The 17498-nt window shown below is 36.8% G+C and overlaps 1 protein-coding gene across 1 annotated transcript in view; it reads right to left on the minus strand.

The window, feature by feature from the left end:
• kel (kelch protein) overlaps positions 1-17498 on the minus strand; it is a 660870-nt gene that overhangs the window by 359869 nt on the left and 283503 nt on the right. Inside the window, exons 4-5 of the mRNA XM_068386033.1 lie at positions 9972-10090; positions 9596-9771 (exon numbers count right to left, since the gene is read on the minus strand). Of these exons, the coding sequence (XP_068242134.1) occupies positions 9596-9771; positions 9972-10090 (295 nt within the window). The remainder of the gene's footprint in view (positions 1-9595; positions 9772-9971; positions 10091-17498) is intronic.

Genomic DNA, 17498 nt, shown 5'->3' on the forward strand with positions numbered 1-17498 from the left:
TGACAACATACCCGCCGAGAAGGGGGCATGCAATGCCAACCTCCAAGGGTTATTCTTATTGAAAGGAGGAAGCTTGGAGTCGTCGGGGACGGGGTATTGCTGTTGTGGCGGTGGCAGCCCCGAGCGCATGAGTCCCTGAACTAGGCTCTCCATAGAAGCTATTCTCTCTTGTGATTGTCGCGTATGAGACAATAGTATCGACTCAAAACGAGCAAACATCTTCTCGGAAAAATCCACCGGGTCAGATGATTCCGCCGGAGGGGAAACAGGTGCTGGAACGGAGACTACTCCGTGAGAGGTTGAAGGCACAGCAATTGGGTCTCGAGAGACTCTGGTGGAGGAAGATTTAGCCTTCGAGGCTGATGATTTCGAAGACCTGTGGTCTTTGGAAGACTTGTGGGTCGTATATAAATTCTTACGATAAGCCTTCACCTTGGGGATAACAGGCCGGGGACTGAGACCAGTCCCGGTTGTCCCCGGAAAATCTCGAAAAGAAGAGTGTTCTGAAGGAGAAGAGAAAGCCGGGCTAGGGACAGGAATCCTAGCCCGGGAACCACCTGACTCACCTACGTCCCTACCTGCGTCGGGATTGTCAAGAGCCATGGGTTCCACATCGAGGTTGAGGATAGAGACGTCCTCTGTTAGGGTGCCGCCCGTCTCTTCTTGGTCCGGGGCCGGAAGAAGGGATTCGAACCTCTCGATGAAAGGATCCGCCAATTCTTTGGGGACTGCAGGTGAAGTTTTAGCATGGGAGTAGAGACGGGAACACCAATTCTCAGAGAGGATATAAGGCTGTGAGGCCTTCACGTTGCGGGCGAACCCGTCAATCCAGATCTTGAGGGTAGCCCGAGCTGTATCTTTCTCAAGTTGGGAGCACTGAAAGAGAACAGACTATTAGCGAGGGATATTTGTGCCAAAGAAAAGTGAAGAAGTCCAAGGACTTCGTAGACACCAAGTGAAAGGCATGCGGGAAGTCCAGAGGACTAGTGGCCTTAAAATTAATATTAGAAATTAATTGTAACTCCCTACAAGTCTGTATCAATGAAAATGCACTCACCGAGTCAGATGTTAGAGTGGAAGTCATTGTGTAGCAGACTACACAATTGTCTGGATGCCATACAGCTAAGTCATCCACTCGGACAGAACAGTGGGCGTGTGAATGACACATGTCATGGCCGCAGGGTTGATAGATGACAGCGGCACATGCCGTCATTGCACAGCATACAGTCTGTAAAATAAAAGATACATGAGTATCTCAAAGGAAAGCAAATTAGGGGCCTGGAGGCCCCGGTGCTTAAAATAAATATATATATATATATATATATATATATATATATATATATATATATATATATATGTATCTCTATCATGATAAAAATGTTTTATATATATTCATCAGGAATCCTGAATGAAAGCAAATAGGGGCTCGGGGGCCCCGGATTCTTAAATCATAGCAATATCATGCTAAAAGAATACATATCAATATCATGATAAAAATGTTTTATATATATATAAACCAGGTATATATATATCAGGAATCCTGATGATAAAAATGTTGTATGTATATATACATCAGGAGTCCTGAATGAAAGCAAATAGGGGCTCGGGGGCCCCGGGTGCTTGAATGATATCAAGATCATGATAAAAGATTTATATATCAATATCATGATAAAAATGTTTTCTATATATACATTAGGAATCCTGAAGGAAAGCAAATAGGGGCCGGGGGCCCCGGGTGCTTAAGTGATATCAATATCATGATAGAAGATTTATATATAAATATCATGATAATGTTTTATATACGTACAGTCTGTAAGACAAAAGATACATGAGTATCTTAAATGAAAGCAAATTAGGGCCCGGAGGGCCTGGAGCTTAAATATCTACGTATATAAATGTCAATATCATGATATAAATCCTTCATATATAGCCATAAAGTATATTGAATGTAAGCAAATCGGGACCGGGGGGGTCCGGATAGCTTAAATATCAATATCAAAATAACTATTTTGATTGTAAAAGGAATTGAAAACAAGTCAAACCGTAACCGTGATCATATCAAAAGAGGGAAGGGAAGGTCGAGCACAAGGATCGTATATATAATATATATATGTGACTAATATAAAGTTAATCCAAGTAAGAATGAGTAACGTTGGCTCCGGAGGCGCAACTAAACAACTCGACCGGATGGTAATGTATAAAAGCTACTTCCGGGGATCCCGTAATGAAATCTTAATATATATATATATATATATATATATATATATATATATATATATATATATATATATATATATATATATATATATATATATATAGGTCCGTGAGGTGCGTGACACTAGAGAGGGAAAGGGATCTTTAATGGGTCCGTGACGTGCGGGACCGGGGAAGTAACACGTACAAAACTAAATAAATAATATAACATAACAAGGTACCACGGACCGAACCGAAAACTTCCCGCCGATCGTTGGCCAAACGAGCGACGGAAAGAAAAAGACTACGACCGGGTAGAGTAGTGGAAAGAGTAAGTAATGTACGTTAATGTATAATAATAGTATGCCTCACAGATCAACGGGAACCGCCCGTGCAAAGCGGATGCCCCCGGGAGGGGTACATAGCGCTATAAAGTGACTCAAACTCGATCGGGAGAGAGAGAGGGAGGGAATCCCGGGGTGGGGTATCGGCGGGAAGAGGCTAGGAGTGGGGCGATAGCAGGTATACCAACCTGCCAGACCCACGATTGATATGATCACGCGGAAGGACTAATAACACTATAATAAACAAAACGCATGGTAAAATAAGATAGGAAGGCATGCTGGATGATAATAATACAGTAATAAAATTAGCTAAACATCAATCGTAAAACAAATGAGGAAGCGAACATGAGACAGGAGAAAGCAAGCCTGACGGCGCTGGGAGTAGGCAGGGCTACCAACATAACACATGGTCAGTGAAGTGCTAACAAAATGAAAACCAATATGTAATATCTGACTCATGAAAGCCCCTCGAGCTAATGCAAGCAAACGAATGACGTTAAAATGATAAGCAAGTCCGTGGCGTGCGAACGTAAATAATCCAAGTAATAATATGTGAAATAGAACGCCGAAGGCGATCAGGCATGCCAACCTACCGAAAATACGCACACGTATATGTAATAACTGTTATCATAAAAAACAGGACAAAATAAAATTAATAAGGTGTGTGAACCGTGGATACCCATAAGGTTCATAACGAGAAACAATCAGTATGGAGGACTTATTGAAAATCGTTAAGAACGAACGAGAGAGAGAGAGAGGAGGGAGCCGAGGGCCCTGAAAGATCCACGTGGGGTCGTGAAAAATAAAACTGTTATAATATAAGCAAAAAAGGGCAAGGCCCCCTCCAAAATCTCAAAACTCATAGATCTGGTACTTAACTTAGATGGAGTGACATTGGAGTCCGACATCTTGAGGTAAATCCAGAAAAAACCAGAGAAATTCACACACTAAGGCAAAATAGGGATTAAATAGTGGTGCTATGAAAAAGGAGTGACGTCACTGGCGTGGGATTGTTAGTAGTAGTAGGATGTTGAACGGCACCTCGCTGTTCGGGGATGTTGACAGGAGATATCTAAATGGTGCGAGGTCTCTGGTTGTGATTTATTCAGCGCCCCAGTAGTATACTGACACCTTATTAACCCTGGATAGGTACGCTCCTTGGACACCCCTTTAAGGGTATACTCGGACGCGAACGACCCCGACGCCAAAAAAAATTCTTGAAAAATCAGTTTTTGCAGTAACCTCCTTTTTTCTTTTGCCAAAAAAAACTTCAATGAATGCTTAAAACTACTGTAAAGATAAATACTACTCATCTGCAGAAAAACTATTTATTATAAATATTTTAAAAAATTAAGTAGAAAAAAAAAGACCTGACATAAAAATTCATAAAAAAAAAGTTTATACATATATACACAAATCCTTTTAGGAATTGATTCTTGAATGTATTATGCTGGATGATAATAATACAGTAATAAAATTAGCTAAACATCAATCGTAAAACAAATGAGGAAGCGAACATGAGACAGGAGAAAGCAAGCCTGACGGCGCTGGGAGTAGGCAGGGCTACCAACATAACACATGGTCAGTGAAGTGCTAACAAAATGAAAACCAATATGTAATATCTGACTCATGAAAGCCCCTCGAGCTAATGCAAGCAAACGAATGACGTTAAAATGATAAGCAAGTCCGTGGCGTGCGAACGTAAATAATCCAAGTAATAATATGTGAAATAGAACGCCGAAGGCGATCAGGCATGCCAACCTACCGAAAATACGCACACGTATATGTAATAACTGTTATCATAAAAAACAGGACAAAATAAAATTAATACGGTGTGTGAACCGTGGATACCCATAAGGTTCATAACGAGAAACAATCAGTATGGAGGACTTATTGAAAATCGTTAAGAACGAACGAGAGAGAGAGAGAGGAGGGAGCCGAGGGCCCTGAAAGACCCACGTGGGGTCGTGAAAAATAAAACTGTTATAATATAAGCAAAAAAGGGCAAGGCCCCCTCCAAAATCTCAAAACTCATAGATCTGGTACTTAACTTAGATGGAGTGACATTGGAGTCCGACATCTTGAGGTAAATCCAGAAAAAACCAGCGAAATTCACACACTAAGGCAAAATAGGGATTAAATAGTGGTGCTATGAAAAAGGAGTGACGTCACTGGCGTGGGATTGCTAGTAGTAGTAGGATGTTGAACGGCACCTCGCTGTTCGGGGATGTTGACAGGAGATATCTAAATGGTGCGAGGTCTCTGGTTGTGATTTATTCAGCGCCCCAGTAGTATACTGACACCTTATTAACCCTGGATAGGTACGCTCCTCGGACACCCCTTTAAGGGTATACTCGGACGCGAACGACCCCGACGCCAAAAAAAATTCTTGAAAAATCAGTTTTTGCAGTAACCTCCTTTTTTCTTTTGCCAAAAAAAACTTCAATGAATGCTTAAAACAACTGTAAAGATAAATACTACTCATCTGCAGAAAAACTATTTATTATAAATATTTTAAAAAATTAAGTAGAAAAAAAAAAGACCTGACATAAAAATTCATAAAAAAAAAGTTTATACATATATACACAAATCCTTTTAGGAATTGATTCTTGAATGTTTAGGACACATCTTGATGTATTTTGGATGAAGTCAGACCCATGGAGGTGAAGATCTGAAATGAGAAAAAAAGGGTAACTTTTTTTGGCCAAAAAAATTTGTCCAAATTTCATGAATTTTTTTGGGTACCCAAATGAAATAGGAAGTGGCTAATTTTTTTAGGGAATAAACATATGTTATCCTAAAATATAAATATGTAAAAAAATCTTCATTATTTTGTAAATTACATTTATATCAGGGGCCATATCTAAAGGTAATTTTTTGAGTACTTAGAAATTTCGTAAAAAAATACATATATTTAATATATATGATATTTATGCAGGTAAAAATATACCAAAATATCACAAATTCTATAGGGAACAAGAATATATATAGATAGGGCAGCTTACGCTTCGGATATGTCCACAAAATGGCCGCCAACCACACTGACTCAGACTCCCTAATCTGCCACTTGAAATGTAGGAAGGGTATGTCAATTTCAAGGTGTTATTTACTAATCTAATTATTATTGGATATGCATAAAAATTGTATGGTGGGTTGCTGGATAATTGTCGATTATTTTACGACTATAAAATTAAAATTCTGACCCAAAAAAATTTTTTTGAAGGGAAATAAAATCGAAAAAAAAAAAATGTAAAACAATATAATATTTTAGCTAAAAAAATTTGATGATATCCAATCAAAAAAGAAGTGAACAAAATTTTCCGACAAATAAACATCTAGAGGAATCATTACTCTGTGATAGTTCCTTAGTACGTAGTAATTTTGAAAGAAATGGGAAAAAACGAAAAAATGGCAATCACCGGAAAATCGAACACATACCTATATATACGCCATATCTGGCTAAAAAAAAGATAGGCATGGGTAGCCTGATCATCTAGAAACACTTTCCAACACTATAAAAATACAAGTTTTGCGACACTACTTGCCAATTCCTTACGGTAACATGACTAAGCAAAAAAATGCAAAACAAATAAAAAGGGGCACTCGCGGAAAAATGGCTAACATCCTAATATACGGCATTTCAGAAAAAAAAAATTCAGCCACGTGCTAGGCAAACCATCAAGGCACATTTTCCGACAAATAAACATCTAAATGAATCATTACTCTGTGATAGTTCCTTAGTACGTAGTAATTTTGAAAGAAATGGGAAAAAACGAAAAAATGGCAATCACAGGAAAATCGAACACATACCTATATATACGCCATATCTGGCTAAAAAAAAAGATAGGCATGGGTAGCCAGATCATCTAGAAACACTTTCCAACACTATAAAATTATAAGTTTTGCGACACTACTTGCCAATTCCTTACGGTAACATGACTAAGCAAAAAAATGCAAAACAAATAAAAAGGGGCGCTTGTGGAAAAATGGCCATTCTAATATACGGCATTTCAGAAAAAAAAAAAAATTCAGCCACGTGCTAGGCAAACCATCAAGGCACATTTTCCGAAAAATAAACATATAAATGAATCATTACTCTGTGATAGTTCCTTAGTACGTAGTAATTTTGAAAGAAATGGGAAAAAACGAAAAAATGGCAATCACAGGAAAATCGAACACATACTTATATATACGCCATATCTGGCTAAAAAAAAAATAGGCATGGGTAGCCAGATCATCTAGAAACACTTTCCAACACTATAAAAATATAAGTTTTGCGACACTACTTGCCAATTCCTTACAGTAACATGACTAAGCAAAAAAATGCAAAACAAATAAAAAGGGGCACTCGCGGAAAAATGCCCAACATTCTAATATACTGCATCTCAGATAAAAAAAAAGACATGCACGTGTTAGCCCAACCATCAAGGCACACTTTCTAACACATAAACATGAAAAAAAAATCAATAATATACGGCAATTCCTTACTACGTAGTAAATTTTTACAAATATTGAAAAAAAAACAGAAATTGGCAACTGCAGTTAAATACCCAATATACCAATAACTACGTCGTATCTGACAAAAACAAAATCACGCATGGGTAGCCAGATCATCTAGACACACTTTCCAACACTAAAAAAGCAAAAGTTTTACGACACTATTTGGCAATATCATACGGAAAAATAACTTGGCAAAAAAATGAAAAAAAATGAAAAAGGGGCACTCGCGGTAAAATGCCCGACATTCTAATATACGGCATCTCAGATAAAAAAAAAGACATGCACGTGTTAGCCCAACCATCAAGGCACACTTTCTAACACATAAACATGAAAAAAAAAAATGAATAATATACGGCAATTCCTTACTACGTAGTAATATTTACAAATATTGAAAAAAAACAGAAATTGGTAACCGCAGTTAAATACCCAATATACCAATAACTACGTCATATCTGACAAAAACAAAGTCACGCATGGGTAGCCAGATCATCTAGACACACTTTCCAACACTAAAAAAGCAAAAGTTTTACGACACTATTTGGCAATATCTTACGGAAAAATGACTTGGCAAAAAAATGAAAAAAAATGAAAAAGGGGCACTCGCGGTAAAATGGTCCTCGTGGTGATGAACGATATTTTAACTAAAAAAAAAATCATGCACATGGTAGCCAAACAATCCACCAAGACTTTCCACAACTGATAACCCATACAAGTTGCACCATTCTACGACAATTTCATAATACGTAATAACTTTGATAATTAGGCAAACTACCTTAGAAGGGTAAACTCGGTCGCGCTCGACCCCGATGCGTCTCAGAAATCGGGGAAGGAGTACAGCTACAGCAATGCACATCTGGACACTACTAGAGCGTGTAGGGGAGACACCTCCTGCAGGTCGATCACCCACAAATTCAGTCACGGGGGTGAGTCACGTGAGAAAAACCTGTTTTTTTTTGACGCTCGGGGTCGCAAACGACCCATCGTACCTATCCAGGGTTAAGGTGAGCGAGCTGGGTTCAACCTAGCATTCCTATACAAATTTTTCTCTGGTAAATTCATAGCAGTTTTTACCTTAGAAATGATGTTAAAGGAGCATTTCACTGAGCGGCACGGGTCTCTCGCCCAGAAATAGATTTTTCCTTCGTCAAAATCCCTTTTTTTTCTGGTCTAATATACCATGAATACTTCCACAACCTTTTCCCTCGATCAATCCCATCTTCATTATTCTTTCTATTATTCATCCCACCTTATCACATCCTTTGGAATTTCATCTTATTGTATGCCCATTTTTTCTTGTCTTGAAACCATACCATGAAAAATTATATTTCTCCCTGTAACTATCAAATATATTTATGTCAGGCCCTTTATACCTTACCTCCAGTACAATAAATTATGTCTACACTTTTGGTTGTCATCAAAGCTTCCCTAACTTTCCATTCCATTGTTCATACATTTAACAGGCTGCATTTACCCTGTTACCATTTTCTTGGAGGTTTTCTTAACACCCCTTCCCTCTGCCAGAACCTTGGGCCATTTTGTCTTGCAAGCTAATTTTCGATTTGAGGTTATCCTCTTTTTTACAAATTCTGTACGCATGTACTAACAATAAGTCACAGCTTAAGATAGGATATTGACAGGCTATTAACTAACTTTAAATTTTATAACCAACTTGGTATTGCTGATAATGACAAATGTGTGTGTGGCACAATGTTTTTTATGCAGACAAAAAGAACATAATGTACAGAGAATATACCAAGCTATTCACTATTTGTGAGGGATAAAGGAAATTCCTAAACATAGAGAGATTACCAACATAATACTGTCAGACCAGTCACAGTAATTAACCAAAATTAACTTCTTTTATATAAAAGACCCTATTTATGGGCAACATTATTATGCTTTATATGGACACTATAGATGGGATGGTACCAAAGGTACTTTGCACTATACCTTCAGCCTAAGATCCATCATCATTCAATCACTTTGGTGACTTCTTATTCAACTGCCCAGCCTCTTAAACTCTACCTTGCTCAAGTTTTTATTCTCATATCTGAACAAACCCTTAAGCTGTGAGCATTTAGAAACATGACTTAGGGATCTTTTTATACTCACTCACAATAATATAACTATGGTGAGACAAAAAGATTTTGTTTCAAGCAATGTATACATTGCTTGGTGAGTGAGCGGTGTCTGAATATGCTAGACTATTCAAAAGCATGGACACAGAGAAAAGACCAAAAATTAGAATGGTTCTCACGCCAGACTGTGCTGACTATATTCAAGAGTTTATAAGGAGCTGCTTCAAACCAATGTACTAACTTTGGGAAAAAACTTACTCATATTGTACCACTGGCATCCTTCAATAAGTACATGTAAAACATCACAAAAACAACTTGTGTAACATTTTGTTTGACATATCTTTCAGGAATGGATGCAAATTTTATGAGGAAGTATATCTAAAATTCACAAAAGTATTTTACAATGTTGATTAACAGCTTTCAGCAATGAATAGAAATTCTAAGTGGAGGTATATTGAAAACATCACAGAAGAAACTTACGTAAAATGTTGTTCGACGTAGCTTTCAGCGATGGATAGCAATTCTAAACATCCATGAATGTCTGCAAATGCTCTGATACCAAGACAATTTGTTGGATGTAACTGTGACTGAAGGAAATCACAACAAGCATCTCTGACATCTGTTAACTGGAGCAAATTTGCAGCAGGTAGAAGCACCTAGATAAAAAAATAAAAAGTTAAGATTCTATTTTTAACAATAGCAAAAATAACTTTGTACACCTTCCCTCACACAAAATATAGCTTTAGAACTATTCTTAGAGTAATGCAAACCATCAAAAATAGAAATTAACTAATGAAAAATTCAAAATGACTTGTTAAAAACCAATAGAAATAATAATTCCTTCATTCTACATTACCTGTACATTTTCCTCGGTAACTAGAACTTCAGCAGTATACACGTAATCAATAAGAAGCTGTAGCGCATTGCCATCAATATCTTGTAACACGATTCTATCTTGTCGACTTTCTTCAAAACCTGTTAAAAAGATGGGTAAAATCTGGATGATCTTCAAAAAATTGAATCAACTGATTCTTACCATTAACATAGCATTACCTTAACAGTACAGTATATATCTAACACATGAAATAATATAAACCACAGTATTAATCAAAGCCATATTTGAGACCTTTGAGGCAGTTCTCTTAGGTATATATACTATTATTCAAATTTCCTTAATTTATAGTTTACTTTCCCATTCCATTTTTATCAACAACCAATTCATTCTAAGATTTTTTATCAGAAAAACACTTTTTGCAATCAATAAAAAATCAAAGATAATTGCCATACCATTTAAGTATGTGTAGCTCCAGGAATTCAAATTGTAAATTGACTACTCAGTTGTAGATCAGGAGGACATGGGAGTAACAAAAGTGTGTTATTACTTGGATTTATTGCTTTAATCTTATTATTACTTGGATTTATTGCTTTAATCTAATTATTACTTGTATTTATTGCTTTAATTTAAAGTAAAATGGGGTCTTTTTATTATTAAAAATAGGAGATTAACCAGCTCAATGAGTCAAAGTCAACTCTCAAAGAGCTAGCACAATTAACATTGGGAAGAAAAATATTATTTATTGTTTAATAACGTTAAATAAATAAAATAAAATATATATTAAATATAAAAAATCTGATATACATAGAAATCTAAATCTTATTTATGACACCTATAGTCTAGTAGGAAGATAGGGTTCCCATGCATCTCCAAGATACATTATTTTAACCTGCATTTTTAAAATCCCTGAAGTCTGTAGGAATGGAATTTCCTTTGTTCCCATTCCAAAAGTGTACCATGTGGGTCGTTTAGCCGTTTTTTTTTTAGTCCGCCATCTTGAATTTCTTAGGAGGTAAAAGTTAGGGGTAAGGGCAATATAAAGGGCATTTACACATAGAAAGAAATTGATAACAGATACAAATTAGGTATCATTGGAAATGTTACAGCCTGCACAATCACAAATAACTCATTAATTATTCAACTAGGGCATCGAGGTAAAAAAAAAAAATTACACAATTCATCATTGTTATCTGCCCTTTACCTCTATAACTAACCCTATAATTTCAAGGTTGCAGGGGAGGAACTGTACATATATCCACCATTTTTTGAACTACCACAAATCATGGAACCTTTGTACATCATTAAATTTCTCTGTAAAAATACATGAAGATATTGAAAAAATGCATTTTTGTAATGAGTTTACTGTGAAATTGCAATTTTATGGTAAAAAGGCTTTGCATGTTCCAAAAGGCCCTTGAATACAGTCCCTGTATCACTGCCTTAGTACTTTCTCTCCCACTCATTCCTATAGCTAATTGATATGCAAGTATATTACATGGAGATCGGAGTGACACAAATTAACATAATGCACAGACCCACAACTAGTTAATATTGAAACTTTATGAGGACTGCCAAAAGTCTCTATGTTCATATTTTGATCCAGCCTTCATAATCACTGAGGTGTTCATAATCACTATCCTGACTATACTGTTCTTCCTAAATATCACCATCACACTGTTCCATCTCCTCTGTAGTGTTCTCAACTAAGTCTATCAGGGTAGGGGGGAATTACTGGACCACAAGACCACACTGGGTCCATAATGCCCTCATCCTTTTTTTTCCCAACCTTGTCCAGGATCATATGGCTTTGGAGCCTAGAAGATTGGAATATATGCTCACTTGTAGATAACAAGATGATGGTTCACATGATCAATGTGTGGGATAAGGTTGTCTCGGCAAAGGTGGTAATTGGGAAAAGTCAGTCTTAGATTTTGAAAGCAGTTGCTCATCTTCTCCAACCATCTGCTTTAACATGATTCCACTTACAGTGTCAATAGATTTCTGTTTGGAATAGCCATACATAATAAACATAAATGCCTCAAAGTCACCAGGTTTGTGATGTCTACATTCTCCTCTTCACTGAAGCACTCTATCAACAATTGGTCCATTGCTTCAATAACCATCTTATGACAAAACAAAGCTTTTGCATATAATTTCCCCCTTTAACACACTCTTAAGACAGCCATTGGTTACAAGTCCAGCCTCAAGGAGGATTTCAGGGTAGCCTGAACCAATGCATTTATGACCAGTCAACATGCCCATATAGTTCATCCCAGTTTTGAAAGGCCCTGGAGTTGCCACATTGTTCTTGTATTCTTCTAGAAATTTTCAAATGAGGGGGTGCTTTCATGCAACCTACAAGATCATAAATGCAGCGAACATACCTCTGGCCAACCTCCAATGTAGCATCTTCTGATTACTTCAACAACTCCCTGATGGTAGAATATTCATTGAACAGCTAATTGCTACAGTTGAAATAGTCAATGGTCAACTTTCGCGATGGTCTTTTGCCAGTAGCTGAAATGAAGCCTCCATATCCAGGGACCTGTTGTGTTTCTTTTACGCCATTAACCGTTCACATAAGTAACCACAATCATTAATTCTGGATGCACTCTAGAGTACATCTTATTGTTCCTGATGGGTGGAATGAACATAGCTCCTATTGGAAATGTGAGCCCTACTCAACCATAAAAATTAAGAGAGGCAACATTGGTAGGGTTTCTACTTTCAAATAACAAGTCTTATTCCACTGCATGAGTGGGAGGGTTTTAACTTAGTTGGCAGTATCAGTGTTTCTCTTGCATCATGATCTCTCCACCATTGTTTACCACGTTTGAATCATGGACGTTTGTAGATATTTTCTTCAAGGTGTCCAACTTAACATTAAACACTTCATTGTCTTCACCAGTAGCAATTTAGAGTGAGAGAGGTGGAAGCATTGAGGGCCACTGCAAGTGCTGTCTCAGTTTCCAAGCCAAAATCATATGACTTACAGTGACTCAATCTATGAAGTATATTGGTGAGCTGCTTGCTTTGATATAGGTGGCATATGATACTGCTAAGGAGGATGTGTTTAGGTAACTTCCACTCTGTCACAGCATGGCAGATGTCTTCGAGATGTAACAAATTATGTGATTTATGACAGAGCGCAGTTAACTAGGTAGAATTTGATTGACTACTGATATTGCTCAAAAGTTGTTAAAACATAATGGTGGTTAAAACTCACCTGAGCTATCAAAAGACCCAGACGTTGGCTCTCAGACATTTGCACAACTTCACCCAGGATAAGAGTCTTTAGGAACTTTACTTTACTAGATCTGTTGGGAGGTATTCATCTGTTGCCCTGGTATCTAGCTCATTCGCTGTAATATACCAAGGAAGTGGTGGTGAATCGTTGAATTTCCCTTGAATAACACTAACCACCCTTGAACTTATCTTTGGAATCAAGCATCTCTGCTTCTGCAGCAGAGATGCTTGTATGTACACCAGGTTGTAGATTATGCATATCTTGACTCCTGGAATCTCTTGTGTAAAAGCAATTCACTCATTAATTTTGTCTTTGAAGTTGGGTCTTTAGCTTATCGCTAATGGACTCTTGATTTTGAAATCCATAGCGCTCAAGTTCTTGGGATGTACAGGTGGCAGAGAGTTCCAATTTTCACAATCTTCTTCTGTCCAAGTACCCACCCTTTCATTTATGAAATCTAGTACTACATCAAATGATCTTTGATGATCTTCAAGCTTTTCATCTTGCTTGTTTTCAATATAAATGATTCACATGTTTCACCTTGAATGATCTATGACAGAACTTTTGAAAACAAGCCTCTCTTGCAAACAAATCTTTGTCTGCCACCTTGCAATGTAAACGATTGACTCTTATTTCTAGGGCTTCGGATTTTATGAGTCCAAGCTGCCGCCTTTCCCTTGAAAGATTTGCACTGAGATGTGCACTGGAGACAGTGTTCAGTCCTGAAAATTTTCATCTCCAAGCTTTCCTGGTGGAAAAAAGCTCTTGGAATAGGTTGATAGTTTATAAGGGGATCAAATTGTTGATGATCCATCATCTGATACAATACATTTAAAGAAATCCTATTGTTTAGTAAAAGCTTGATAACTTCCCAGATGATATCCTATAATTCTTAAGTCCACACCACCAAGACTGTCTGGAATTGACCAACACACAGCCTCCATGCAAGTGGGTGAATTATAAGGCTGAAGGAGCCATTTCTCACGTAGACCATGTAACATCTCAAGATTTTCCTAGAGAGAACACCTGATATTGTTAAGTGGTATGAATTCACCATCTTGTATGCACTATCAAGGTAAATTCATACAGAGGGCAACTTCTGTAGTTCCCCTAAATTGCAATCATGATTAGTTCTGCCTTTTTTTGCTTTAGACATGAAGAAGCTGCCACCAACAACTACAATTAAGCATCCAATACCACAACCCAAGTGTTACTCCATTTAGTCTTAACCTGAAAAAAGACAATTATCTACAACCAGTTAACCACAAGCAAGCAGGCATACCAAAACATATCTAATACAACACATATAAAACATTCAAAATCACAGTGGTCTACACATCCTGTAACACAGAAAGTCTAAACTGTCAGTTTATGAACTTTAACACCTCCGCTTAATTTTTAAGAAAGTCGAAACAATTACCTTCACCTGTTAGAACAAAAAACTTGATAATCATATGGAAAGCATGAACTAATTTGCAAAACAGTCAAATCAATATTTCGTATGCAAAAGGCACACTCTCAAGGTAAAGTCAATATGATACCACATTTTCTGAATTCGGATTTTTTTTATAAAGAATTGTTAACTTTGCATTCAAATTAAATGATTCCTTTTGTTTTAAAAACTCCCTACACATGTACATTTTCCACCTAGCAAAGAAGATATCCAATAGATCTGTTTACTTGGGTGCAGGGCAGATAACAACGGAGGAGGGCAAGAATTTTAACTTAGAATCCCTTTAACCCAAACTTTTGACCCTGATGATGTCACCGATACATCAATTGAATAACTAATGATTTCTTGTGAAAGTGGAGGTCCTACCCAATCTGACGATACCTAATTTGTACCTGTTATCAATTTCTTTCTATGTGAAAATGTTCTTTATACTGCCCCATAGCCCTAACTTCTGCATCCTAAGAAATCCAAGATGATGGACAAAAAATGGTTAAGGGACCTACCTACATGGGACATTTTTTTTAAAGGAATAAAGGAAATCCCATTCTCTCAGACCTCTAGGATTGTAAAAATACAGGTAAGAAAAAATGTATCATGGGGGTGTGCATGGGAACCCTATCTTCCTACTCAACTACTATGTTTCTTAAAAAAAAAGTTAAAATCCTAAAATCAGAAAAAGTCTCAGTCTGATATAGAAGTTCAATCAAACTTTTCTCACCATAACACAGTCTCCTTTCCTTTTAAACACTTTACAATTAATAAAAATGTTTTATGGTTAAATACAGCCAAACTCATTATACATGGGTGCTCTTTCACGAGATGTGCATATAAAATACCCATGTGTACGTTTTGTGTGACCAATGCGCAATCTGGTTAAAATTACTTCTGCCTTCCTTTCTCTTTGCAATGACAATTTCCATGACGAAACAACTGACTTTACTTCTTCTAACTTATCACTATCACATTCATAATTCGACTAATCTTGCCATTCTATAGCAAGGGAATGCTTCAAGTGGGTTATATAATCTTTTAAAGGTAGTGTAAAAGCTTGCTTTGGTAGATTGATTCACGATTTAGCTGCAGCATCTGCTTTATGCATTACCCATAATCCCAACATGGGCAGAATGATTGATTGATTGATTGATTTAAAGTTTTCTGGCATCCTGACATCTAAGGTCATTGATGACGACACCATTTATTATATATAAAAAATAAAAGAGTATTCAATTAAAACTATAAAATTTTAGATGTTATTATAAAAGTTAAATAGTTTTCAGAAGAAAGACCTGCTTCTGAAATAAATCTAAAAATGCCACTCGCATAATAAAACACATCATATCCAAGAACCTAGGCAAGGATGAACCTGCCATCCTCATCTCGAGCCTCAAACAGATATCTACTTCTTAAGTTGCTATAATTGGGGCATTCGGTCAATAAATACCTCACTGTTAAAGGTACCAAACAGTCGTCGTAATACAGTTGGTGTTGGCCCTTTAGCAGAAACTCAAGTGTCAACCGAGTGTGACCAATGTGGAGACGACGAAGCGTAGTCTCCCACTTTCGGGGCATCATGTTTTATCTCCAATGGGATATAACACTCATTATTTCATCCATCTTATTTTGAACCAAACTATCCCAATGTTGTTGCCAGTTATCATAAACCAACGTCTTAATGCTAGGTAAAAAATCATTACAAAAAATGGGATACCTTTTTGGTAGCAACTCAGCTACAGCATTCTTTGCCAGTAAATCTGCCTTATCAATTCCAAACACACCTACATGTGCTGGAACCCAACAAAATTGAACTATTATACCCTTGACTCCAATAATAAAAAAAAAAATACTCTAAAATCTTTAAAACTAAAGGATTATTGGAATCAAAAACTTCTACAGCTTGTAGGACACTTCTCGAATCACTAAAAATGGTAAAATTGCCCTCGCCTTTCAACGCTATTTTCTGAACGGCAGAGTGTTTCGGCAGTAAATATAGAAGATACTAAAAGAAGTGCACCTCCACAATTAAGAGCACTACTATATACTCCAAATCACATGCCAGCATCAGATTTGGAGCCATCAGTATATATAAAAGTCAAATCTCTATTTTCAAAATTTTCCATAAAGAGTGACCTGGCTTCTAAGACAGATATGCTCTTTTTTATACCAATAAATATTTACAAAAGATATCTCCAGTAACTTCCATGGAAGGGTTGATGAATACTACATGGGAGCTCTTTATTTCTACCTATATCTAGAGTATCTACTAATGTTTTTACCCGGAAACCATAAGGTTAAGGAGTTTTTGGGTGCAACTTAAAATATCTACGATGCCTTACAAGGTTTGCAGTCTGACAGGCTAAACAATTAGGGAATCTTTGCAACCTAATCCAATACCAAACAATAAAAGTCTTCCAGTAAAAGTTTAAAGGTAATTCTCCAGTGTCAACAAGGAAGGTCCGAATAGGCAAAGTTCTAAAGGCTCCTTCCGGACAATATGATACCAGCATGTTATAGAGAATCTAAAATATTTAGTCGGCTTGGAGTGGGCGAGAAATATATTTCATATCCATAACTAATTTTTGAGAAAAATAATGACTTGTATAATTTTAAAAGTTTTGCACTCTGCCCCCATGATGTATGGGATAAAACTTTAAAAAGATTCAAAGCCTTGGGACATTTTACTTTTAAGACTTTCAAGTGAGGAAACAACGTGTCTACAATTAAATATCAACCCTAAAAATCTAGCTTCACTTAAACATGAGATCCATTAACCTTTGATGTATATATACTGTATACGGGTCTCGATGTAATCCTCGAATACGACAAAAATGAACAACAATAGTCTTGCTTG

This window comes from Palaemon carinicauda, chromosome 13 (genome assembly GCF_036898095.1).
Source record: "Palaemon carinicauda isolate YSFRI2023 chromosome 13, ASM3689809v2, whole genome shotgun sequence".
NCBI classification, from domain to species: domain Eukaryota; kingdom Metazoa; phylum Arthropoda; class Malacostraca; order Decapoda; family Palaemonidae; genus Palaemon; species Palaemon carinicauda.